Source organism: Lycorma delicatula, chromosome 5 (genome assembly GCF_047948215.1).
Source record: "Lycorma delicatula isolate Av1 chromosome 5, ASM4794821v1, whole genome shotgun sequence".
NCBI lineage: Eukaryota > Metazoa > Arthropoda > Insecta > Hemiptera > Fulgoridae > Lycorma > Lycorma delicatula.
In genome coordinates this window covers 124,681,403-124,709,272 of record NC_134459.1, presented here as the reverse complement: position 1 = coordinate 124,709,272, position 27,870 = coordinate 124,681,403, and the positions used below count along the sequence as shown (strand labels likewise).

Below are 27,870 nucleotides of genomic sequence, written 5' to 3'. Positions count from 1 at the left end.
TAGTTAATTTATTTAATACAGAGTATAGAATGTAAAACCTATTAGAAATATTAAAATCAGAAACTGAAATGTAGCATGTAAAATTAGAGGGGAGTGTAGAGATAATGAAACAAGTGAAACGACTGATTTTTTGTTTGTGTAGACGGCAATGAAATAGGAACTATATTATTGGATTAATAAGAAATAATTATTACCAACAAATATTTTAAATATAATGAAATATTGTTTAACTAGTATTAACATGCTTTTAATTTTTTATTGATTCCTACACATATTTTAAACCAATATTTTAAATTTTGTCAGAGATCTCAAACTTTTGGAACTCAAGCACCAGACTAACTGATATTAATAAAACTGGGACGCAGATATAAATATAGTTATGTACTGCTCATCAATTCACGATACAATACAAACACAAATGCAAAAACGCAACTCAAACACGACTGGTTAAAAAAAGCTTTCCTTAATATTAATTAATGAAATTGGATACAATTATCCACTGCTTTATGCCACTGATGGGAAACAGAGTGCATCAGCATAAAAATGTGATATGTGGATCTTTTCCATATGAATGTGGATCTTTTCTTTAAAAAGTCATTAACTGTTGAATTAATTAAAACATTATAACACTACTACATTAAATGTAAGATTTTACCAATTCACAGGAACCTACACAAAAAAAATAAGTTAATTCTAGTATACAGGTACAGATTTTACCTTTACCAATAACTAAGTTATGGTAAACATACTTTTCTACATCTTAGAATTTAGTAAGTGTACTTTCTAATCTAAATTTCCATACATTCAGAACATATGTCATATGTTCTGACGAAGCAAACATTTCTGTTAAAGTGCTAGATGTAGAGGCAAAGGAAGCAGTAAGTAAAAAAATAATTTTTATAAATAACAATTGTCTGTATGCTAAAATTAAAGAAAGTGAGTACATGTTTTTGAGAGGGGTCATGAGATTTTGAACCTTGGCACTGAAAATATTACTTCAACTTTCAATGCGCTACAAAGAAGAAAGCATAAAACATTAAAGTATGTCAGAGAAAAAGCACTTTTCTTTAAGAAACTTTGATGATTTGAGGTAAGTCAAGTAATCTTAATAACTTGTAGTAAAAAGGCTGTAAAGTATAAAAATTGTTAATAACTTTCAAGACCTTAACATCGTGGTTTATTCTGAAGGAAACGCTTCAAAGAGTTTTAAAATACATAAGACGAAAAATAGGGGTACACAGTAAATTTAACTAAGCTGTGAGAAAAAAAAATTCAAAAAATTTACTTGAATAAATCAATCCATAAATACATAAACTGAATCTACAATCTATAATCATAAAATGATATGTTTAACTGACTTGTTGCATGGGAGTACACAAAGACCACAGCATTTTTCCATACCAGTCAAATTTTTCTCAGCTTCCCTCATATCTGCATTGATTTGATCCATACCCTCCTCGATGCGATCCAGTTGTTCTATACCACAATAGAACGCACATAAATTTATATTAGTCTTCATATAAATGATATTGCTTAAAAATAATAAAAATTTATTTATAATATAAATAAAATACTACATAAAAAATTAATTTTGCTCCACAGTCAAGAAAAATTATTATCAGAAATATGATTTAAATTTTTGTAATGAAAATAAGCGGGTTATAATTGAAATAAACACATTCAGAGGGTAACAATGTTATATTACATTATTAAAAATCTTTTTAATAGCATTTATAAAACATCATTTTTGTAACGCATTAAAAATGTAACTAAAAAGTTCTTTTTTATTTATACTAAGAAATAATTAAACCATTAAGGCAAAGAGTGAATTTAATAAAATTGCTATTTTATGTTCCTCAAGGTATCGTGAAATTGTTTGTATACTTGCAACATGAAAAATATTTCATTTTTGACACTAGTAAAAAAATAAAATTTTTAAATACTGTCTCATTTTATATAGAAACAAGCAGTACTAATGGATGTTCAAACATTTTTAACATTTTATAATATTGCAATTCAACTCTACTAAAAAGTAAAAAAAATGTAAGAATATGTTTTTTGAATCGATTTCTATTTTAATTATAAAATAATTTAAAAGAATTATGAGAACATCTAATAAAAAGCTCACTCATTCTAATTTTGAATGAGAAAAGAATGCATTTAATTTTAATAATGAAATATTTTATTCAGATTTTTTATAGAGTCAAGGGTAATCATTATAATAATTAAAATTAATTATTTAAAAAATACACTTATAAGTGAACTAAAAAAAGGAAAGGATTGAGGATCTGTTTGTTGCAGTACCCTTGATGATATTTAAGTGAAATTTACCTGAAATTATGATGTCTTGTTTAACTTCTGTTCTGATACTGTTGTATAAATCATGAATCATAATAGTATTTACTTTGAGTAAGCCAATAATAATAATAATAATAGTGTCAAACTCATTTTTACTATGTTCTTTAAAAATTATTCTACACAATAATAAGTATTAACCACAACAAATATCACTACAATTACTACTACTACGACTACAAAAGGAAAAAGAAATACTACAAATAATTTATAGATAATAGTTTTATATTATTTATTATGAAAATGAAATATAAAAAATTATGCATAAATATAAACAAAAATTAAAAAGAAAAATGTTTTCAGGTAATTAAACAAATTCCAAACTTGCTGAGTACAGAACTCTAAATAGCCATGTAATTTATTTTCTTTTACATATATAAAATATTCCTAATTACAAAAAAAACCATCTATATTTTTCTAATTTAAATAAAATTAATAAAAGTATTCTTATAATTAATATAAAAATACATTTTTTTTTTCATTAAATGTCCCAGACTGCTGCATTTATAGAAACTAATTTAAATTCCAAAAGTATGCAGTTTTCCATTTGAAGAGAAAAGGAAAATCATTAATTAGCTCATTAAATGTTGGTGTAATGTAACTACTACTGTTTGATTTTTAATTATCACAGTGTTTCCATTTTTCAGTACATGCTTTTTCTGAGAAGTGCCAAAAGTAGTGCAACCATCAATTCAGTCTTCCTCAGAAAATTATATGATATTGTTAAGTTTCCCCCTCACATACACCTGCAAAGTTGAATCTTGAGTTACACACTATCAGAAAAATTGATGATGTAAAAATATATCCCAATTATCATCCCAGAAGATTGATCATTCCTTTGTAGTTCGATTGGCCCCTCCTTTTTCCCTTTTCTTTCCTTATGCTGTACTCCTTATTTCTTGGATAAATTCCATATGGGGTGGGTTCATGTCTTTAGATTTCAGTGAGGTAGCAACCCTGAGTGCCAATAGAACTATCTTAGGACCTGTTTCCTGTTCGAGGATTGTACAAAAACCCAAACTGGTTGAGATGACACTAGATTCACTCAATCTTAACAATTTTTTTACAGTATCTATTATTAATATGTCTTCAAGATTTTTCTCATATCTCATTTAATTACTTTTTTAAAACTTATAAAAATGCAGATGTTTCAATTTATATTCTGACTAGAGTGCTAGAGTACAGTTTATATTTTGACTAGAGTAAGTAAAAGCACAGTTTTCACTTATTTTTTTTTAGGGTAAAAACATTTCCAGCAATATCACCTAATTGCAATTAGTGTACATTCTTCATCACACACTTTTAAGAGAAAAAAAGATTAATCTATTTTTTATTTTGAATTCAACAAGAATGTCATTACAAAAAAAGATTTTAAATATATATGTGTGTGTGTGTGTGTGTGGGGCAAGAAGTGTATGCATGTATGGAGGGGGTGAGTGTGTGTGTGTGTGTGTATGTGTGTGCAAGTAATATGTATCCCTATCTATATATATTTCCCTATCTTGTGACCATTTGTAAAAGAATGATAGCATTTTTTTTCATTTGAAAGGTTCCAGGTTCAAACCTAGGTCAAGCATGGCTTTACTCATATACTACAAATTCTCATATATTTCCATTCACAAGCTTCTACTAATTTATACAAAAAATTAATCAGAAAGATATAAACAGAAAAAGTGTAAGCTAACTGGGAGAGCATCTTTTACTAGTGGCTGACTAAAAAAGTTGTATTATTTTAAAGTAGAATTTTTTTGGGGAAGAAAATTTTGTTTGAATTAAAACTCATTTTCTCATAATAATGCTGTTAGTGAGTTCTGTGATAAATATAAATTAAATTAACAGTAGAATATTGTGGATAAAACATTTCATAAATATAATGAGTACCCTGTTGGTTTCTAACAGAAAATTATGACGAAACAAAAATAAGGAAATAAAATTGTTAATTTTATAAAAAGAGAGATTAATCAAAATTACAAAAATACCTACTATTCATGTTCTGAAGGAATTTATTGCCACAGTACTATACACAAAACGTGAAACTGATATATTGCATTAAGTTATACAGACTTACAAAGAAATTATGTTTCAGCTAGACTTCTGTATGTCTGTACATCTGTATAATGTTTTGATGAGATGTTATATCTAATGGTGGGGACAATATTTCTGCATGACAATTTTAGCATATTTTTCAACTCATTAAGCAAGATTATTATTGATGAAAGTCAAATTTTTCCTACCGGTTTTGGGAAGTATAAGTTAAAAATTGGTATCTAATTTATCTATTGTTTCTACAATTATTATCTCCCTATTATACATAGAGGAAATGTTTTTTTATGTTAGAAAAAATCTCAAGAACCGTTAAACTAATCACTACCATATTTTAACAGTAGCTTCATTATGTAATCTGGAGCGTCATAGGCTATATTAAGATGAAAAATTATTTATTAAAATGTCTAAATTTAAATAATCTGTTACAGTGCTGCACTTTTCATTTGGGCTGCTAGGTGGAGAGCCACTGATAAATTCTCATGCTTCTTTCTTATGGCAAGCCACTCCCAAGATATTTTTCAATAGAGAACTTATTGAAATTGAAGACAAGGTTGTCTGTCTTGGTGAAAAGTGAAATGTGATTTCAGTTTACCAACACCAATTCATGTTGAACAAGATAATGAAAACCCCTATGATACAATTTTCAAAAATTCTTTTAATATCAATGAACTTCAAGAGTACAGAAATATTAACCTTTCTAAATTGGTAACAGCTCAGTACCAGCATATGATTCCATCACTCAAATGTCAATAGTGACATAAAAAAGTATTCCTTTAGATGCTCCTGATGGCAATGGGAAAACCTTTTTGATTAATCTATTTCTCACATGCATTCAATCAACAAGTAGCTTGGTTGATAGAGCATCTTCAGGCATTGCTGTGATGCTCCTCCTCACTGGTGGTAGACTGCTCATTCAATTTTTAAATTACCATTAAGTATATCATGTGGACAAGAGTCAGTTTGCTCTATATGTAAAAATGATCCTCTTGGTAAAATTTTCCAAGATACAAATCTTATTGTATGGGATGAATGCGCCATGATTCATCACGTTCGAAATGACCGACTGTACTCTCAGACCTTAGGTCATGTGATAAGTTGATGGGAAGCATATCTTTGTTGGAAATTTTTGGCAAATTTTGCCCTGCAGGCAAAGCTGCAACAGAGGATGATAGGTAATATATATATATATATATATATATATTCACAAGAATATAGTGTAGATCAGATGATGTAAAATGTTGTCTTTGCTTAAAATATATATATTCAAATTATTGGATTATAATCTATAAAAAATATCTAAAACAGATAAATTTAAAAATAAAATAATGACCAAAGTTATAACCTGGTTTAAATTTTGTTTCCATAGAACTTGGTTGTTTATACATATTTCAGTGAACTTGGTCATTTTGCATATTTCAATTGAATTTATTTTAGATGAATTCAGAATACAAAATTTTTGACAATGTTATTTTTAACATACTTTTTTAAATATATTTCCTAACTTACAATAGAAGTATAATACAAATATACTAGTTCAAAAATGTTTTTCTTTGTTGATCATTTATAGAAAATACCATGTCACATCAAAATTTAGAAACACATTTGAATCATATAAAAATGTAAATAATGCATTTTATAAATAGCAGCAAATCCAAGCACCACTAAAATTGATTTAACAGAATTAGATACAGTCACAAAAAAGGATGAATCATGTAAAATAATAAAAGATAAAAAATTATCACAGAAAGGTTTCAAAAACCTAAAATATTTCAGCTTAAATTTATGGATGCCAAAAAAAAAAAAATATAATAAAAGAGTTGCTGAGATAAGTGAAACAATCTATCTCATATAAAGTTTCATAATTTTTCTTTAATGGTTACCTAATATGAAAATAAAAAAAAATCTCTGGTTATCTTATGTGAAAAAAAGCTCATTTATGAAACTCCTTATGGTTTTTTATATTTCCTGGTAAAAAGGTTCTTTCCTAAAATAATTCTTTACTCTTTTCATACATAACTAGGTCCTCATTGCAGATCCAAATGTTCAAAATCATTGATCTCATTAACAAAATTTAGCTCAATATATTATTTACTTTTTGAATTGCTTAGTTTTCCATTGGTCAACTTAAAGAAATTTACTCAAATCATTTATTAATTTTACATTCTGATAATTGCAATACTTATGTCCAAAATTACAGCTACCTATCCTTTTTTTTATTTGTGATAAATGACTTTTGTAGCATGAGAAAAATGCTATGCCTAACTAGATTTCAAACCCAAAACCTTGTGAATGAAAGGCAGAGGTGCTGAAATTAATAGTATGAGGTCTGTTCTGGAAATAATTGAACTTTAGCTTTTGAATATTTATTATTAATTTTACATATCATTGGTTCTTATCCATTTCAAAGTACTCCCCTCCTGTATTCTAGAAGCAGTCCTGGATAGATTCATTTGAAATAGCCTTTAAGGTATGCAACAAATTTGCTTTAATGTCAACAACAGTCTCAAAATGGCATCCTTTCATCACCGATTTTAATTTCGGAAATAAGAAAAAATCGCAAGGAGCCAGTCTGGTGAGTAGGGAGGCTGAGAAAGGACAGTCATTTGATTTTTGACACAAACCTGATGAATTGACAAAACTATGTGCGGTAAAGGAACCAGTAGTTGTCACCACAATTCTGGTCTCTTTTTGTGGAATTTTTCACATAATCATACTAAAACACCTCGATAGTATGCACGGTTCAATGTTTCACCTTATGGCAAGAATTCAAAATGAAATAATTCCATTAAAATCAAAAAACAGAGAGCATCACTTTGACATTGGATCGACACTGACGTGGTTTCTTGGGGGTGTGGAGATCCTTTGCCAATCGATTATGATGACTGAACTTTTGTCTTGATGTCGTAGCCATAAACCCAGCTTTCATTTCCCGTTATGATCCTTTGCATGAGTGTTTCATCATCATCGACTTGTTCAAGAGTTACCGACAAACGTTCACTCGATTTTATTTCTGCTGTTTGGTCATCAAATGAGGAACAAACTTTGCTGCAACTCGACGCACGTTCAATTTTTCAGTCAAAATGTCATGGCATGATCCAGTCGGGATGCTAACCTCTACTGCAAGTTCTCTGACAGGCGATTTGCACGCACTAGATTGTTGACTTTCTGAATGCGGGTGTCATCAGTTGAAGTCAAGAGTCTAGGACATCTTCAATCGACTGAAGACCACTTTTAAATTGTGAATACCATTTAACTCGACCCAGAGAATTATCTCTGCTTGTTTCAAAACCTGAAACACATTTGTGTGGAAATTTTGCACATTACAAAAATCCCTACTAACACTTCAGCATGTTGCACTCAAATAACAATAACACGAAAACTAAAGGAGATATCAACAATTCAAGAACATGTGGTTAAAGAGGAGGTTATTTGGAACAACTGCATGTCACTAAATATCTTTGCTGGTGTGTAATTAAAAACTTCTGTTATTTTATTAATAGATCCTGTAAGTTACAAATGCTAAACTTTCATGATTAAAAGATGAAACCTCATGGATGAAAACAGAGACGTTATCCTTCCACCATTGAATTTGAAATTCTTTTTTTAACAATTGAATAACGGCATAGTGTAACTCATTTTATAATGAAAATAAGAGGCAGTCCCTTGGTGGGTTGATTCCCCTTTTTTCTACTCTTCCCTTTTCTTTCTTTCTTTATTTTGTACTTTTTACATTGCATAAGTGTCATGGTAAACTGAAGTCCTTGCCATATATCTACAAACAGTACAAGTCAACCATTCATTATCAGGGTGCAGCAGAGTGAGGCTACTTTGGGGACTGTATAGGGACTATTTGTTTAATATCAAAATGACTGCTTAAGTTCAAAAAAAAGAAAAGCTAAAGTAATGGCTGAAGTGACAAACATGTAAACCTGAGCCTTCTATTCTACTTCTTTCAAAATTTACTTTTACATAATCTAGGGATTACAAAATCAGCAATTTATTATGAAACTGGATTAAATACTACATAAAACTAATTTAAAAAAAGTTAACCACTTAATTAATAGAAGATGTAATATAATTAATTAATGCTTACATCTTTATACTCATCAAAGTGAGCAAAAAATTTTCAAATCACTTTTTATTTAATTCTCAAATATAATCAATTATTAAACAATTTTAAATCTACTTACCAATAAAGTCAGTAATTTTTAACAAAATAATATAATTAAAAAACTGTATGTACTGATTACAATGGTTAAACTAATTACAAAGAATTTAACTACAAACCCAATTTTTGACAGTTAATTTAAAAAACAAACAAAAATTTAAGAAGTTATTTACACACACTGTAACTTGTTAACTTTAAGAAGTTAATTTTTTACACACTTTCACACTGTTAAAAGGTGATTAAGACATTATCTTTAAAAAAAATAATAGAAAATATAAACAGTAAGAAAATTATTAATTAAAAAAAAAGTTTTATGAGTATACATATATGTGAATTAATAAAGTAGGAATACATAACATGATAACACAATCAATTATTTATAAGGGCCTTACCGCCTTGTTCATCCAACATGACAAGCGATCTCATTCCAACTTCATGGCTCTACAAAAACAACAACGCACCATCAGAACCTCCTTCGTTTTATTGCAGGAGGGAAAGGAATGGAGTTATTTTTCAGGAGTAATTTACTTTTTAATAGTATTAAAATATATATATGTATATACATACAAAGTTAAAAATAAAATAAAAATGAAATAAAAAGAATCATATTATATATATACACACACACTGTTGTGAAGAGCTCTGAATGTGTGCGTTGCTGTGTTGTTATGAGTGAATATAAATATTTATAACAATTGAATTTCATGGTGTATTATAAAATAATGAATGCTGATTTTCTGATAACAATCTATTACTATGATTACATTTACTCCAAATTATCTTTCTATGTAAAAGAAAAGAGCAAATTTTAACAGGTCAGATTTAATAATTAAATACTGATAAAACAATTTAGTCAAGAAAAAATTCTAAAAGGAAAATATTCTTCAGGTTAACTGAATTCTTTAGGTTAACTAAAAATAAATTAATAGATTATGCATGGGTAAATTAAAACAATATATAAATATATTGTTTAAATATAATTCTCACTTTTAAAATAATCAGACAGATTATTTAAACTGTATACAATATGTTGCTCATTAAATTATATTACTGCACTAAAAATACTGTTTATACAATAAGCAACAGTTCATCATATTTACATTGAAAAAGTAGGGTAAAAATAACAGAAGGAAAGAAATTTTGATTTTATTCGTAGACTGAACAAAATTGTTTGCTGAAATTATTAAAAATGGGTTATTATGAGATAATTAATGTCATTTGTAGGTGATAACAGAACAGTTTGTTCAGAAAGTCTCTGAATTTTTCCAGAATTAACTAATAATGTTATCAAACAATAATGAAACCAGTTTCAACTGCTAGAAGCTCATATAAATTTCTTTCAATACTCGATTATTGGATAAGTATTTACTGAACATGTGTACACATGTAATACGTATAAATATATAGGTATATATTTCATTCGTAGGTATATATTTTATTCAGTTATCAGTGTAATACTTTTATCAGTATAAGCATTTTTAGAAGTTGGCAGCAGTAAAATATATCATGGTATTTTATAACTTTATGCAGAAAAATTCAATGAGAGCATTAAAACTACATGAATGTTGTTAATGATAATTTTCATTTAACAAACCAAATAGTTTAAGCTGAATTTAATCTCAGTAAGATAATAGTACATGATATGTACATAACATATTGTTTTGTACATAAGAAAGGTTGGAAAAAAAATTGTATTTTAGAATGAGGTTGATTAGAGAAAAGAGAAAACCTTTTCTTGGAGGGTATCACTCAGCAAAATTGAGGAGTAGAGTAAATGGATAATTTTTTAAAGAGATAACAAAACATACTTTCGATTAATTTTAGATTTTGGCCAATTAAATGAAGCAGAATTCAATAAAGTAACAGAATTCAACGTAAAATATTGCATCTTTGGTTTATCTGATTTTGAATAATTTTTCTTAAAATTAAATTTCATTAAAAATAATCCTTGAGATGGTTTTTGAACAATTTTGGAAATGATCTGAACTTTTAAACTATATTTATTTTGTTTATATTTACTTCACTAAAACATAGATCTTGTTTAGATAAAAAGAAGTTAAAACTATTATAATGAATCCTTCAAATTAAAATTTAACTAATGTTAAGAAATATCATTAAGTTGGAAAATACAGATTATATATTATGGTGTTCACAGAAACTATATGAAAAGAAATCATAATTTGTGGGGAAAATTTGAAATATAATATGTCATATCCACTCCATTAACTTTTTTCTAAAAAAAATGCAGTACTTTATTAAAAAAACAATGTTCTTGTGGTTGAGCATAAGCATAAATCAAAATTATTTAAATTTCAGAGAGCATGGATGTACAAAATTATTTTTTATCTGAATTGCTCCAACTAAACAATTAGTTACTATCAAAATTGAACTACTGCTTGAAAGCAAGAAATTTAATCCATACTGATTTGGTATTTGATGATCATACAGGATGAGGGATTTTTCTTGTCTATCCTGGGCCTTCTGGAGTAATCTATGGACTATAAAAATATATGTAAGAATTGCACTGAAAACTGGAAAAGTTGAATTTTACGACTTGAAAATATTTACGACTTTATAATATTTCAGGACTTTCTGGACAAAATGCAAATATTTTTAAAATGCACCATCAAATGGCTAGCAAAATTTAATTTATACAAGTATCTGTTCTAAATAAAGTATATAAAAAATTACTGAATTATAAATGAAAATAGAAATAAAATAATATTCATTAGTAAGGGCAATATAAATTTTGTATTACCAGACCCAGCATAGCTTAATAGATAAAAGCCAGGCAGCAACTTTATCTCTGCATTAATAAATAAAATTTATAACTGCAAATAAAAAACATACTGAATAAACATGCTCTCTAAGTACAAACTGCATAATAATAATAATTGTTTTTAATGAATAATTAGTTTTCAAATTGGCACAACTGACTTTTGATTTGCTAAATAGTAATTATGGTAAACAGGAACAAAATAATTGCCAAAATGAGTGAATATTTTATTCATTAGTATAATTTTAAGGATAAAAAATAGAAGTTTTTTATTTATGCTGTATGAATAAGTAAGTTAGTTGAAAGGCACATTAGGTAAATCGATCATAGCAATAAGATATTAGTCTGTTATGTTCCCAATGATATAAATATATAATTAAATAAAAACAAATATATATAAATAAAAAAATAAAATAAATAAACATTCAAAAATACTTGGAGGTAATTTTGTATAAGTTCATTAAAATGAAAAAAAAATCTACTACATACATGGATTAACTTATTAAATTAAGAATGGTTTACAACAGGGTTTACAAATCAAGATTACAACCGATTTAAAAAGTTAATATGGATGAATTTACAAGTAAAAAAACTACTCATCTAATAAACTACATTATTACTATAACTGTTTATTAGTCACCATCACCGCTGGACAAAATGCTAAAATTTTCTTAGAATAATGTTAGTACATAATCATGCTAAAAACTTATCAACTAACTTCTTACCCCCCTGATGATGAAGTTCCACAAGAGTTTTGCCTCCGACTTCTTCACTCTATAGAGAAAAAAATTGTAGGAAGGAAATAAAACATCAATTTACTAATCTATCAAAATAAAATAAATAAACAAAAAATAATAAAAAAATATGATGCAATAGAACTGCAAAAAGGAATGTTAAAAATCAAAATGAAATCTGTAATACAGTAAATAAATAGAAAATTATATTAAAAAAATAAACAATAATCGCCTTCGTGTAAAGAATTTAAAATGCTACAGGAGAAGAAATAATATATAACCCTAATGGTAATTTTTCCATACACCTTAAAGAAATAAGGAAAACAGATGTCCTACATACAAAAGCAAAGAGTTAGAAAAAACTCAATAATAATCAGTTACATGGTATTTCAACCATAAAAAAAGTTAATTTTTCTGTAAATGAAAAAGTTAAATAGTAAGAAAGAAATAGTAAGTACAAACAAACTGACACAATGTCTATATTTAAATTTTACAAAAAAGAAAATTATATTAATAAACTACAAATATAAGAAAAAAAAAAAAAATAATTAAGCAATAAAAATGCATGATAAGTATTTATATTTAAATTTACATTAACAAAAAGAAAAAAGCTAAAAAAAATTATAACCACAAAGACACAAAGTTATCTTGATAAAGATAATATACAAAAGTTTGTTAAATTAAAAAAAAAAACCAGCAACATTAAATCTACATCACTTTAAAAGAACGAATGATAAAAAATTTAACTGTTCTTTTGATGAGTTGTAAAAATGTTTATCTATTTAGAATAAGTAACTTTATACAAAATGAATATTCAAAAATAAGATACAAATTTAACATCAATTTATCCATATTTCAGAATAAGATGCATGTAAATTACAGAATAAACAAAACAAATAAATCAGCTAAGAAACTCAATAAAAATTAAAGAAAATAAGAGAAGAAAAGCAACCAACAGCGCTGTATAAAAGCAGAAGAATTGAAACAGTAATACATTAAAAGGAATCTTAGGTACTATACAGTAATTTTTAATATCTACTGGTCATGTGTGCTCTAACATTATTGCCTTCAGACAACAAAAGCATGTGTGTGTTACTCTTTACTTAAATAATTTAATAATATATTAATATTAAAATTATTCAATATAAACAGTACTGCTGCATTACTAAGAGTATGTGTGCAAACAACATGTACATATACAAATATACTCCCAAATTTATTATTCTACAAAGATTTAGAGCAAAAATTATCTTTTACAAAATTATCTGATAACTGATGGCTTTAGTCTGATGTCATGCTTTATCATGAATGCTGCACTGAATTACTACAAAATTATAGTTAGATAGAATCAGGTCTATCTGTTTAAATTAGAATAACATGAAACTTAGACAGAAAACCTTGTAGGTTAACCTAAACCAACCTTATAATACCTAACCTAAAAGAATAATCTGAAAGTTTTAAACATCTTCATACTAAGAAAAACTGCTGATATTCAGCACTATTTTAGCACTTTTACTTATATTTATAAAATCAACAAATCAAGAAATTTATCAATGATGAATTGGTGTTATGTAATTTTTTTAACAAAAACATGAAGATTAAAATATTTTACATTGTGTAACATCAGAGAAGAATGTTATACTAAAAATTAGTAAGAGCACAACTACTACAACATTTGATAATATTAAAGAGGAGGAAAATCCTTTCACATGCCATCATCATTCTGCTGATTAGATAAAACCTAGATGTTGAGATCATTCATGACGGATCAAGATTTTTATTTAAAATAAACAATCTTTTCTTAGTTTTTCATGTCTTGAGAGAAGCTGATGAAAGCTTTAAATGACTGGCTACTCTTCCTAATATAATCATATAAGAGGATGTCAAAAGCACACAAAAAATAATGAATATGTTTTTTGAATTATTAAAGATATGATAGATGTTATGACTGTACAATAGCTGCAAGGGATAAATTATTCAAATATAATTATCAAAATAAAATTACAATACAGTGAAAAACTGAAAGTAAATATTTATGAAAATGATTTCAAAAAAGATTATGTAATCAAAATATACAGTCATAATTTATTTGTGTGTGTGTGTAATTTATTTTCTGTAATCTATTTATGAATTATAGCTATACGTTTTTGCTGTTCTATAACCCTGAGAATGTCTCATTTGCACCATTGAATGAGAAATTCTACAGAATAAATTTGGACTCAGCAAAACATTTGGACTGACAGTTTTTCTTTTAAGATTTATGATGAATTACAGTTGAAAAAATGGAATTTTCAGTGAGGCTAATATGATTTTCCTGTTCCTGAAAAATCCCCCCAAAAAACCAAAAATAAAAGATACCAAGGGAATTGCATTATATATGCACAAGCTGTTGACAAAATAGTAACAGAAATGTTTGAAAACCAAAGGGAAAGAAAAATGAGTGAACAGCTAGCTATAAGTTGATGTTGCAGCATAGCAGTGAATGATTTAATTTTATGGAATGAATAGTTACTACCCATCCAGAAGCCAAACAGGGATCCTTGCAGTTGCAGTACTCAGGATTCTCCAAAGATGAAGGGATTCAAAGCCAAAGTCTTCAGAGAATAAAGTTTGAAAAGGATATTTTGAAGAATTAATGTGATATGATTGCATAGACCATCCACTGTATTCCACAGTTCTACATCCTATTTTCAAGCTTCAAAAAGTTTGAAAGGGATAAAATTCTTGAATGATTTTGATGCGATAATATTAGTAAACAGTAATTAAGTGACTAAAAAATCAGAAAAGTTATTTGGAAAGATTAATGAAATTTGAGAATTTACATGCCAAGAATGTTGAATTTCAGAGTGAATATATGAAGTGGAATATATGGTAGATGATTACTTGTAAGGGTAACAATCTTTCCAATGACCCCCCTCATTTGTGGGGCTTAATTAATCATAGTTACATAATTTAATTAATCCACAATCTTTTCAACAGGAAATTTATTGCATTAATTTATTCCTTAGATCCACATAAACTAAAACAACTGTAAAAAGCAACATGATCACATAAGATCACTCAGCTTTAAAGCTTCTTGAGGAAGAGATACAACAAATTCATGGCTCAACCTCAGATAAAATATTTCTTAATGTTCTCAAACCTTTGCTTCCATAAAAAATCCTATACTTTGATCAATTCCTTTTACCCAAGTATATAATTTTATAATCAAATAGTTATTTTTTTATGTTCCAAATGGTTCAGAAATTGATTGGAATTACTTTTTAGCTCTTGCTTTAAAAAAGGAACAATCAACTATCCAAAACTGTAAAATGAGATGAGATGACATTCAAGTAGATATAAGTCATACAATTGTATGTCATGTAAAATATGTACTTATACATTTTTGACAAACTTATTTCACAATCAAATGACTTAATAATAAATATAGAGGTGGAAACAAAAAAATAATAATACAAAAAATAAAATTCAAGCCTGAAAAGTGTTCATTATAAAAAAAAAAACATAAAAATATCAAATAAAAATAAATAATGCCTTATTTATGGTTTAAGTTAAGAAAAACTTTGATATTAACATGGATAACATTATACACTGTTAATTTTTTAACAGGCAAAAGCTAAATATATGTCACAAGTTTACAAAATATAATAATACTTCTTTTCATAATATTCTTCGGAGTTTCGAAAATTCATTAACAAAAAACTATTTCACTCATAAGAATAAAACAAGTACTTTACGAAAGAGTACTTCAAATAGTTTTTTCCACATATACTAGGCAGTTAGTAAACCATTTGCTCGCTAGGCGTCGACAGTAGGGAAAATTGCTGCACAGGAAGCGAGAAGTCGTTTTGTGTGTTAGAATTTCACTTGTCAGTCAGTAATTTCTGTGCAACGTGCGTTTCGGTTGAAATTTCATAAGGAGCCACCAAGTGACAATTCAATTCGTGCATGGTATAAACAATTCAGTGAAACTGGTTGCTTGTGCAAGCAAAAATCAACTGGTTGTCCAACAACCTCAGAAGTCAATGTCGAATGTGTGCGTGCAAGTTTCATTCGCAGCCCGTCAAAATCAACTGCGGCTGCAGGCAGAGAATTAGGAATTCCGAATACAACAGTGTGGAGAATTCCCGTAAACGTTTATTATGCAAACCGTACCATCTTCAATTAATCCAGCGTCTTTCTGATGGAGATAAAACACCTAGGCTCGATTTTTGTTTACAGTTACAGGAAAAGATGTTGTTAGATGAAGATTTTCTAAACAAGATAATTTCCAGCGATGAAGCTACTGTCCATATTAGCGGCAAAGTAAACCGTCATAACGTGCGAGTTTGGAGAACTGAAAACCCACACGCTTATGTGGAACACATTCGGGATTCTCCGAAAGTAAAATTTTTTGTGCGATCTCTCGTGAGTGTATGGGGCCGTTCTTTTTTTATGGAAACGACAGTAACCGGCATGATATACCTGGATATACCTGGATAACAATTATGGCTTATGCCTCAGCTACTCAACGACTTCGTTTTCCAGCAAGATGGTTGTCCTGCCCGTTTTCATAATGAGGTTCGACAGTACCTTAACACAACATTACCTCGGCGCTGGATGGGACGTGCGTCTGAAGAAGACCAACACATTATGCTGTGGCCACCAAGATCACCAAACCTCACGCCAGCCATGTGATTTCTTTCTCTGGGGTTACGTGAAAGATAAGGTGTTTATCCCACCAATGCCGCACGATATCAATGAGCTAAAGGATCGCATAATCAATGCAATCAACACTATCGAAAATGACATGTTAGAACGAGTTTGGCAAGAGCTAGACTTTTGTGTTGATGTGTGCCGTGTCACCAGAGGAGCACATAATGAACGAACATTTATAGATTTTAACAAAAACTGTTTGAGTCCCTGGATCACCTTGTACAACTTTCATTTAGGTAAGTGAAATACTTTTCTTGTACTGAATTTTTGTAACTCCTAAGAACATTATGAAACGCCCTGTACAATGTGTAATTACACTTATTAGTAAGTGACAAGGACTTTTTCCGTTTCATTGTAAGGTGAAAGAGATAATTTATGAAGGAGTGATAAAGTAATCATACATTTTACAAATATGTTGCTGCAAAATTAAATTTAAAACATAATTTGTATAATATTTATATAATTTAATAAATAAAAAAAAAACTGCAAGTCTGAAGACAAATAATGAAAAATGAGCACACGGAACTAAAATAATAATAAATATGTAATTAAGGATAATTAAGACACTGACACAAGAATAAGCTGCAACGAACAGGATAGGTAAAGGTTGTGTAAAGTAGACAAATCATGTCCACATGATAACACTTGCATGAGCTAATTAAAAAATAAAAAAACTTAAAATAATACAACCACAAAAAAATCTTTAAATTTTATAAAAAATTTCAACTTTTGTTCACAATAGTTTAAATAATACATCAAATATCTAGTATGCTTACGTTTAAATATTATAATATTTCCACATGTACGCACACTATAACATAAACTACAAAGTAAAAAAAGCCCATGCAAATGTTTTTAAGTGTAATTTTGTATAAAATATATAAATAGTAATGTAATATGTTTTATTTTATACATTTGAGTGAAAATTTTTCTCTTTTTTATTATTATTTTATAACAGTTATATAATTAAATAACAATATAATAAACAACAATAACAATAAAAAAATATATATTAATAGTAGAAATATAGAATCTTACCTATTAAATATAATTACATAATAAATAACACTGCACTGAAGGGTAGATTTTATTATTTTCAAATATAACAATATTTTTTTTTAAATTATAATTAATCTCAATAACCTTATAACAATATTATAATTTATTGATAAACAACTATTTTGTGGAAAAAATAACTATTAATTTTATTAAAATTTAATTGACAAGCTACACCCACAATATCAATTATTATTAATTTGTTTAATAATACAATTTTTTAAATAGTTCTAGGTTTAAATTATTAACTTTACGGGTGTAAAAAAATTTTGAAAAGTTTTCATTAACATTTTCAATTCTCAGCAGTACCAACCTTATACACTCAAATGTACAAAAAAGCACCAATTATGTTGATTGTATTAAAAAATTTTTTGTGTGTCATGTTGAAGCACATAATATGCACACTCACACGCACACGCAACGTAAATAATAATATAAATATATATATATATATAAATTAATAGTAACAGTCATCAGCCATGCATTGCAGGCACTTTGATAACTATGTTGAATGTTAAGGAATATATACAAGATGGATTTTCTTTTGTTTTTGTTTTTATATATTTGTGTGGTGTTAATTTTCAAAGAAAGGTACAAGTATATAACAACAATTTTTATAAAACTACATATAAATTTTTAAATTATATTTTTATACATGTGAGTGATAAATGTTGGTAGACCAGTAGTATATTTTTTATATAATTTATATAAAATATAAATGTTAAATTACATTGTAATATATGAATAACTAAACTTAAAATTTGTATCAAAAAGTAATTTCTTTGTACATAATTTGGTGAAATGAATAAGTACAAGGTACTTAATTTCAGTTATAATATTTTTGGTACCCCCTAATGTGCAGCTGTAATTATAACATGCTTGTGGAGATAATATTGTAATAAAATTAAATTAATAATTATAAAAAATATGAAAGTATAAGTAGTAATAGTAATAATGTATTAGTACATATTTAAAAAATAAAAATAAATAAATAAAATAAGTACCATATACATGTTCATGTAATAAACATGTAAAAAGTGTAGTAAATAAAATGAATATAAAATACTCACTGTTTTACTAAAATAATGTTAGCCTAGTGTAGAAGTTAATCTAAATAAAAAAATGTAAATAATTGACTGTGAGATAAAATCTGAGCATAAAATGTGTTTACTGATTGCCACATACCTCCTTTAATACCTTGAAACTTGTATTGTAACCTAAATAAGTAAAAAGGTTAAGGAAATATCGCCAGGTCTAGAGCTTGTGTAGTTCTTACAAAATGCAATTTAAAAAAATACTGCTACCATAAATTCATAATAAATAAATTCAATTACATTTAAAAACATACAATAGAAAAATTATAAAAAATCTCTTTATTAAAAAATATATATATTTATAATTTTTAGTGATAATTAGATATAATATAATGACAAACGCTTAGGTAGACCCTCATTACACATACAAGCTCCTTCATTTTGACACTTATAAACAGATTATTTATTTCAAAAGTACTCTTTTCTTTTGACTTATCTTATGGATGAAATTTTTAGAAGTGAGAAGTATGAAACTGAAATGCAATTCCTGAATAAATATGTAGAATTTCTTATAAATATTTTTCTAAAAATTATTAATATTTAATTTAAAAAATAACCCTACAACTTATTTTTATTTTGATGACAAGTAAATTTCATACTGATGAAAAATGCCAACAATCCTGACTCAATCTGAGAACCTCCAAGAAAATGCACAGATCCTATCTTTCTGTAAAGGAGGTAAGCAAAATGAGGAACGTAGGCGAGTTGATTTATTTCACATTTGGTTTCAATCTTAGACAAAAATTCACTTACATAAAATACCAAGTAATTGGATTTCAAAGACTCTAACAATATCTAAAATGTTGTTTCAAACTATAATAAAAGTACACAAAAATATTTTTTCCCTACATGAAAAGAGTTTAAAAAAAACATATTTAGACATTATAATCCAAGGTAAAATATATTATTTCAAATAGAAAAATTTATAAAAATCCTAATTCTGTTGAATAATCACGACAAACTCATATCTTTTAAAGTATAATTTTGTACACATCTACAGTTCTTTATTATATGTTACAGAAATCAAAAGAAAAGAAGTTCCATAGGATATTGAGAAAAATGTTGAAATATGTTTTTTTCTAGTTTTTAAAAACAGTAAATTTTAAAACATCTCTAGATGTATTCTTTAAAAAATTGATATCCCACTTCAGATGATTTTTTCACAAAATATCAAAAAGTAATTTTGGCCTTCCTCACACATGAAATATTCCAATATCTAAATACCCAATCTCTTTGAGAAGTTTGTAATCCATTTTTGGGTGGGCCAATCAACTATAACAATCTCCCTTCCTTAATCTTGATTCTTTTTTCCCAGAGATACAATGAGGATCAGGTTGACCTCCATAACTGCAGAATCAGGATGGTAGTAAAGTAGAACTTCCTTGGGAGAGCTGAAGTCTGTCCAATCACTGCTGTCTCCTAGCAAGAGACAAATCCCCCACAAGTCTTGTGTGGGGCCTGAGACATCTAATAAAAGCTTAAATTACTTACAAATCTAGTTCTACAGTGTGTCTAATTATATTTTCTGTATCAATTGATGACTCCCTTCCATTTACAGTTTAGATTCTTAAAATGCAAAATAATTCTACTTCATATGCGTTGTACACCATCTATCTCTATTACGCCAATAGTATAAATTAATTTCAATAATTTTTTGAATATTTAATAAGAAATTCAAACTGCCTATTTCTAATTATTTTTTTTTATCTTTAACTGGTATAAATTTTTTAATTTTTACTGCAATATCAATCCATTTTATAAATTTGAATATTGCCTGACACCATAAAAAATTTGACACGTACAAAAGGTGATTTTAGAGTAAATTATTCAATAAACAAATTTTAGAATATTCTATCAAATTTGGTACAGTGTACTGTTATATCATTAAATAATATGATCTCCAATTTTAAAATTGTTATATGATTTAAAATAGTAATCTAACAAAAGGAAAATATTTTGGGATAATTTTTAATCAAAGTTGCACTGAATTTAGATTAATTTCTTATAATAAATTCTTGAAGGTAGGCAGAATTCAATATGACTAAATCTTTTTTCTTTTGGACTGTGGCTGTGAAGAATAGAGAGAAGCAGAATTTGATAAAGAATAAGATAAAAATGGAAGGAAAGAGAGGAAGAGAGAGAACTGAAATGCTTATAGAGATTAAAAAAGGGAATAAACTAAAAGGAAATAAAAGAAGATGCTCAAGATTTTGAAAATGAAAAATGTTTAAATGGAACCAGTTAAATTATAGATTCATAAAAAAAGGAGTAAAAAAACATTGATGACAATGAAATATGAGAAAAATTAAAGCATGTGTCATGCTTAAGAAAAAAAAGCAGAAAAATAAGTTTTATTGATTTTACATACAAATTAAAAAGCAAATACAAATTGAAATTGTTATTCAAACTGAAGAAAATAGTTAATATATTAGAAACAATGACTTCAATCAGTGTTTCTACCATTCACATTTTTTACCTACAAATTCCCATTATTATTTACAAAAGGTACCGAGAGAGATAAATCTCATCAAGAGAGATTTCAACAGTATCAGTATCAAGAGAGAGCATGAATTCTATAAACTTTTAAAATAAATGAAAACAAAATAAGTAATGAAAGCAAATGGGGACAAACCTTATAATTTTTTGGCTGTAAGCCTGGAAATTTCAAATTATTGCCTAACAACAAGGGTTACATCCATAACAAAACTATACTCAATTGGCAAAACTCAAAATTAAAATAAATGAAATAACTGGTTTAGAAAATTAAATATTAATATAGTTTGATACACAGCTATGTTCCACCATAGCAGCTCAAGAGCTGAACTGATTTAGATGCATGACCCCGCACTGGAATCCTTACATTATGGGGGGGTTGTCATAGGCTGTATAATTATGTATATATCTATGATTAATTTTAACTACAAGGCCAAAAAAAAAATCATATATACAATTCTAAATGGATAATTGATATTTTCAGTATCGATTTATTTGTATCGAAAATAGTTGTGTTTTAAGATAGATCAAAATTCAATAGTGTTTTATACAACTTCTGAAAAAGGAGTGTAATTGTTATTGTTTATATATGTATGTATGTACATTTGTTTCACTGCAGCAGCTCAACGGCTGAACCGATTTAAATGTATGACCCCCCCATAGGAATCCTTACATTACTGGGAGTGTCATAGACTATATATATGTATAGTATGTGTGTGTATATATATATGTGTAGTTGTTAAAAATTTTAAGAAAAAATATACAAAACTGTTACTTGTACACTTTTTCAATTATCCTATATTAAAGAGCAATGTTTTTTTCAGCAGTCGTGTTTTTTAATTTTTAATATTTGTTTCTTGTTTAAAACAGATTTGATAGTCTTCTTGTAGGGAATCAAATATAACTCCAGAAATATGAAAAAAAAAATGCTTTATACATCTTAAATATGAGCATGAGGGCTTTGTGTTACAAGTTGTTATCAGTTGTGTGGTCAATAAGCATGTTGAAAGCTGAAATAGCATGAACTTTTTTGTTCGCAGAGTTCTTGTTCATCAGTTCCTGATCGAGTTCATGATCATTAAAATTTCATTGTTATTAAATCAACAATATAGTTTTCTTTTTTCCAATTATAGAATTACATATTTTTTCAGATTTTAATTTTGTCTTGACTGAATCTATTAAAATTTTCACTATTGATTCTGAATCTATGTCTTGTCAAAGACACTAACAATGATATAGATACTAATATCTTTTAAGTCCTTGCCTTTAATGTATAACTGCTATTTATTAACTTCCATTTTTTGGGAAATCGATAGGCTGTCATAAACTTTTGATTTTTGAAAATGTCTACATGAATTTTATATTCTAAAGCAAATAAAATAGATTTTTATAACTTAAGATTGTAAAATTTTCAGAATAGCGGAATCTGGATAAGGATTAAACTGTTAAATTTCAAATTTCGAAGTCAAACAGGCAGACAGAAAGGCATTCATTTTGTCCACAAGAATTTAAATGAAACACCTTGTTCAAGATGTAATGGAACAATCTAACTCAATCGGATTAAAATTGCAATGAATTTCTAGGAATTTCATCATATTAGAAAAGGCTTTTTGAATATTGTATATAAATGATACATTTACAGAATAAATATACTATAATGGAGAGAATAATAATAATCTAATGGTTATAAAAGAAAAATACCCTGTCAACATTTTTATAACTTTATCATCAATATCTAAATATAAATAAGCTATACAGCATATTACACATTTAGAATTACGTCACAGTATATGAAATTAATGTTTCATGATTTAAATGGACTTTACAATACTAAATAACAAAGCAATAAAAAAAAGTTATAACAGGAGTTTTCATTTTTTGTTTTTAATTATTGCCTTGTAATGGGTGTTTTTTTTAGAGTGATAGAACTTTTGATAGGAATAGCTGTCATTGTTTTGTTTTGATGACTATTTTTTTTGTCATATCAGATCAGTAAGCTTTGGCAAATTGTCATGGAAAGACTGTCGCCACAACAATGTTTACAAATTGTGGAAATATATTTGCAAAATCAATGTTCTGTTTGCTAAACGTATAGAGCACTTTGTAATTTTTACGGTGTACATAGTCATCCATCAGAGCAACTTATTCATAAAGTATTGATAAATTTCAAACATTTACTCTACCATTGAAAAACCAACAACAAAACAAAGAACTGTATGTACAGAAGAAAGTATTGGTGCTGTCAGTGACAGTGCTGAAGAAGACCTGAATGTGTCTATTCGTCGCCATTCTCAATAACTTAGACTTTGCCCATCCTCTATATGGAAAATTTTACATAAAGATCTTGGTTTACAACCATACAAGATGCAATTGGTCCACTTTTTTATTGAAAAATTATGTTTAGTGATGAAGCTCATTTCAGGTTAAATGGTTTTGTCAAGCACAATTGCCATATATGGAGTAATACCAATCCTCAGGAAATTCACGAGGCTCCATTGTATTCTGAAAAATGCACTGTATGGTGTGGGTTACAAACTGGAGGCATTATCGGTCCTTAATCTTTAAAAATGAGACTGGAGCATGTGTTTCTGTCAATGGTGATCATTACAGATCAATTATCAGTGATTATTTGTTTTAAAATTTGCATGACATCGACCTGCAACAGTTTTGGTTTCAACAAGATGGTGCCACACCTCATACTGCTACCAAAACAATAGATTTATTCAAATAACAATCTAGTGACAAAATTATTTCATGAAATGGTCCAATGAATTGGTCTCCAAGAACATGTGACTTTACGCCACTGGATTGTTTTCTTTGGAGATATGTAAATTCTCTAGTTTATGATGATAAACCAGCAACAATTGATGTTTTGGAAGCCAACATAATTTGTGTTATTAACGAAATACATTTCCAGTTATTTGAAAAAGTAGTTTAAAATTGCACTGATCGAATCCGGTTCCTCAAAGCTATTCATGGTGGACATATACTGGAAATTATTTTGAAAAATTTAAATGTCAAAGTTATCTTTCAAATATAAACAAAATAGGCTTCAAACTTACTTTTTTATGTGTTTTCAAAGTTTTATTTCAATTCAAAGTTCTATCACCCAAAAAAAAAAACACCTTTTATGTCTATGATGTACATGACTTAAAAGATATAGGTGACCCGACATGAATCACAACTTCTTTGAGGCTGTTTTTTTTCAAGAATAGCAAGCATCCCATGTTGTGCTAATTAAGAAAGTGAGAGGTTTCCTGTAGCTCAAACATATGATAATAAATCAGCATGCTAACTCAGAGATGATATTGCAACAAGATCAGTAAATGGACCTGAGAAACAGATTCCTGCCAATTAAGAAGAAAGTATGAGATAATAACAATGAAAGGAATCCAGAAGTGATCCTTTTCTCAGGTAAACAGGTCCGTTTAACAATCATTGTGTATGGTGCCAATGGCACACCTCCAATGGCTTTGTTTGATGAGTGGGGTTACTGGACCATAGTAGGAATTTATGGGAAAATCTAAGGGCATGGATGATAATTCTCACACTTCAACAGTTAAGGAATGTGGCTGGTTCTACAGGTAAGAGTATATAAGACTGCTCTTATATACTCTTACGAATATACTCTTATATTAATATGCTCTTATATACTCTTATTGAGTATTAAGCGAATATAAGTGTTGAGTATGAAGCGAGTAGTTCGGCGAGGTGTGTTTGATGCGATTATGAAACAGCATTCAGTAACAATGTGTAAAATGATGTCACAGATATGTGACAGGTGTAAATACAGGAAGATGTTTGGCGAGTTGTTGATAGACAATTAGTGAAATTGATAAAGTATTACATTCATTCATGAATTGTTAGGGTAATTTTATGTAAACAGAACAGGTATTTGCAGCGGATGGAAATGTATGAGCGTTAAACTGGTCTAATCTTATCTTATTAAATGCAATACTAGTTGTTAAAGGCATTAATGTTAGTGGTCATTATAAAGTTTTAGTCAAACTAATGGACTGAATTCAGGTTTTTATGATGTAACTTACCTTTAAATAAATCCTGTCCTTATTGGAAATTCTAATTTATATGTAATTTATTGAATATTATTATTATTTTTGTCGTTGTTATTACTATTCTTATTTGTTATTGTTATATTTATTCATTATTATTATTATTATTATAGATTTGCTGTATTTTCTATGTTCTTAAATTAATAAATTGTATTTATTAAACAATTTTAACTCTTAGTCTCTCAATAAGGGTCAAGCCACAAACATGCGACAATATTTAATCGTACAAAAGGATGTTTTCTTTGTTCACAACAGAGAATGATTGTACAGTAGATATTACTATCAAAGAAAAGAGTTGTGATGGTATTTCTTGAATCTCAGTATACGCATCACAGCCACAAAAAAAGGCAGAGAAAGATAATGTAAACAAACTAATGTTCCCTTTCTGTTGTTAATTATAGTTATAACTAATACTAATTACTTTTCCTCAAATTTTGCCTCATTTAGTTAATGAATTCAGATGTAACAGCCCAGCTTATGTTCAATTTCAAAACGTTTTCAGAACACTGCAGTAGATTAACTTTTTAAACAAAACTATAATGATTCATGCAGGCAAAACTTTAAAAATCTGTCAATAATTATTTTACATTCTATTTAAATCAGACTGTTAATTTACACTTTTATAAGCAAAAAATAAATGCTGATTACTTCTTCTCTAATACAAGGATCAGATATTTGTCTGGTTAAGTCATCTCTAATTTATTCCCACAACTTCATCTTCCAATTGGTTTATATAACATTGCTATTTTTGGAATATAGCTATATCTTCCATATAATGTAAATTACTTTTCCATTCCTTCTGCTGCAAAATGGCTTCTTTGGAGCCATTTACTCCAACCAAATTTATCAATTTGTAGTTTTTGATGATTGCTTTCGTAATCCCTCAGTTTACATCCTTTCAGAAGCTGTTATCTTGGAAAAATCTTTATTCTTGCAATATCAGCTTGACGATTCATAACTTTATAAAATAGGAACACCCACAACTTAACAAAATTTTAATTTTGTTTCCTTCTTTTTGAAGATGTCCAAAGTTCCATAGAAAGATCTACATTTATTTACTTTAATATCCTGAAACTCATACTTCAAAAAGGTCACAGAGTTAAATTTACTAGTCATGCCACATAGGTATAAAACTATAGAATAAAGTCTGTAACAGAATAAAAGCCAATAAAACCCTAGATTTTTAAGCCAATAAAACTTAAAAATCTAAATCTGAATTCGATACTTTTCCAGCAGAAAGAGCACAATATGAGAAGAAATTATAGGAATATGATAAGGAGTTTGGTGGATATATTGTCATTTTAATTGTATTAGTTGCTCATAAGGACATCAGTTATAAATATAAAAGATATAATGAACTGTTTAGTTGCAGGTTGATATTAAATGAAAAAAACATATAGTTTTTTATTTCTAGTTTTAAGTTATTGAACTAGAGGATAATCCTGCTTTATGAAGTGAGGTAGTAGTTATCTTTCACTTTGTTAACAATTCTTCATTTAGTTTGTTATTGTTATCATATTAATTCTGTGACATAAGAAGTTTACACAATAGTTACTTTCTGTAATAATTAATCTAAAAAAATCATACTTTATTAGTCTTAAATAAATTAAATTTATAAGTTAAATTAAATTTTTGGTTTATATTGTCTACATAATAATTTATAACTAATCTACACAATTTATTCTGTACATCTCATAAATATACTATATAATGTTTGATTTTTACGTTATTATGATTAATTTTGTGGGAAAAATATATTATAATAATTGTTCATTAATATTTATTCTTACATAAAAAAAGATAACAATATCAAATATACTGAAAATAAATCTCTGTTTGAAAAAATCCCTTTGTGTTATTTCCAATAATACCAATTTGCACTATATTATTATTATTTAGAGTACGGAGAACAGTAATTTATAACTTCTCTTTAGCAGTCTCTTACTTATGGCTGTGATACATTTAAATCATCTTAAGTTAAAGTGGCATTAGTTAATATTACTTTCTTCACAAGTAATGACATCTTCTTTACAGCCAATCCCTGTGTGAACAGAGTGAAGATGTCACTTGTATGATTGAATATCACCTACATTCCGATAGGTTTTCCCTACATTTTCTGGATATTAATATAAATCAATAGTGATATATTTTTTTAAATCCCTTACCCAACTACACATAATAAAAAAGAATGATGAAAAAGTATGAAATTAATGAAAAAGTAAAATTGAAATATGATAATTGGCTTAGGAAAATAATAAATTTTAATTATAAAAATTCATAATTTACATTAAAAGATATTTAATATCAAAATGAAACTACTTTCATTGCTAAGGTAGCAGAAGAAAAATTCATTTTAATTCAGTGACTGAAATAGAAAACAACT

At 27.6% G+C, this 27,870-nt stretch overlaps 1 protein-coding gene across 4 annotated transcripts in view; it reads right to left on the bottom strand.

The window, feature by feature from the left end:
- The window catches only part of Snap25 (Synaptosomal-associated protein 25kDa), a 372,827-nt gene that overhangs the window by 10,195 nt on the left and 334,762 nt on the right, over positions 1 to 27,870 (bottom strand). For 3 of the 4 annotated variants that reach the window (XM_075365355.1, XM_075365353.1, XM_075365354.1), the window contains 2 exons: positions 12,071 to 12,119; positions 1,359 to 1,476 (listed from right to left, as the gene is read on the bottom strand). In XM_075365355.1, the coding sequence (XP_075221470.1) occupies positions 1,359 to 1,476; positions 12,071 to 12,119 (167 nt within the window). The remainder of the gene's footprint in view (positions 1 to 1,358; positions 1,477 to 12,070; positions 12,120 to 27,870) is intronic. The other variant, XM_075365356.1, reaches the window with a different exon arrangement.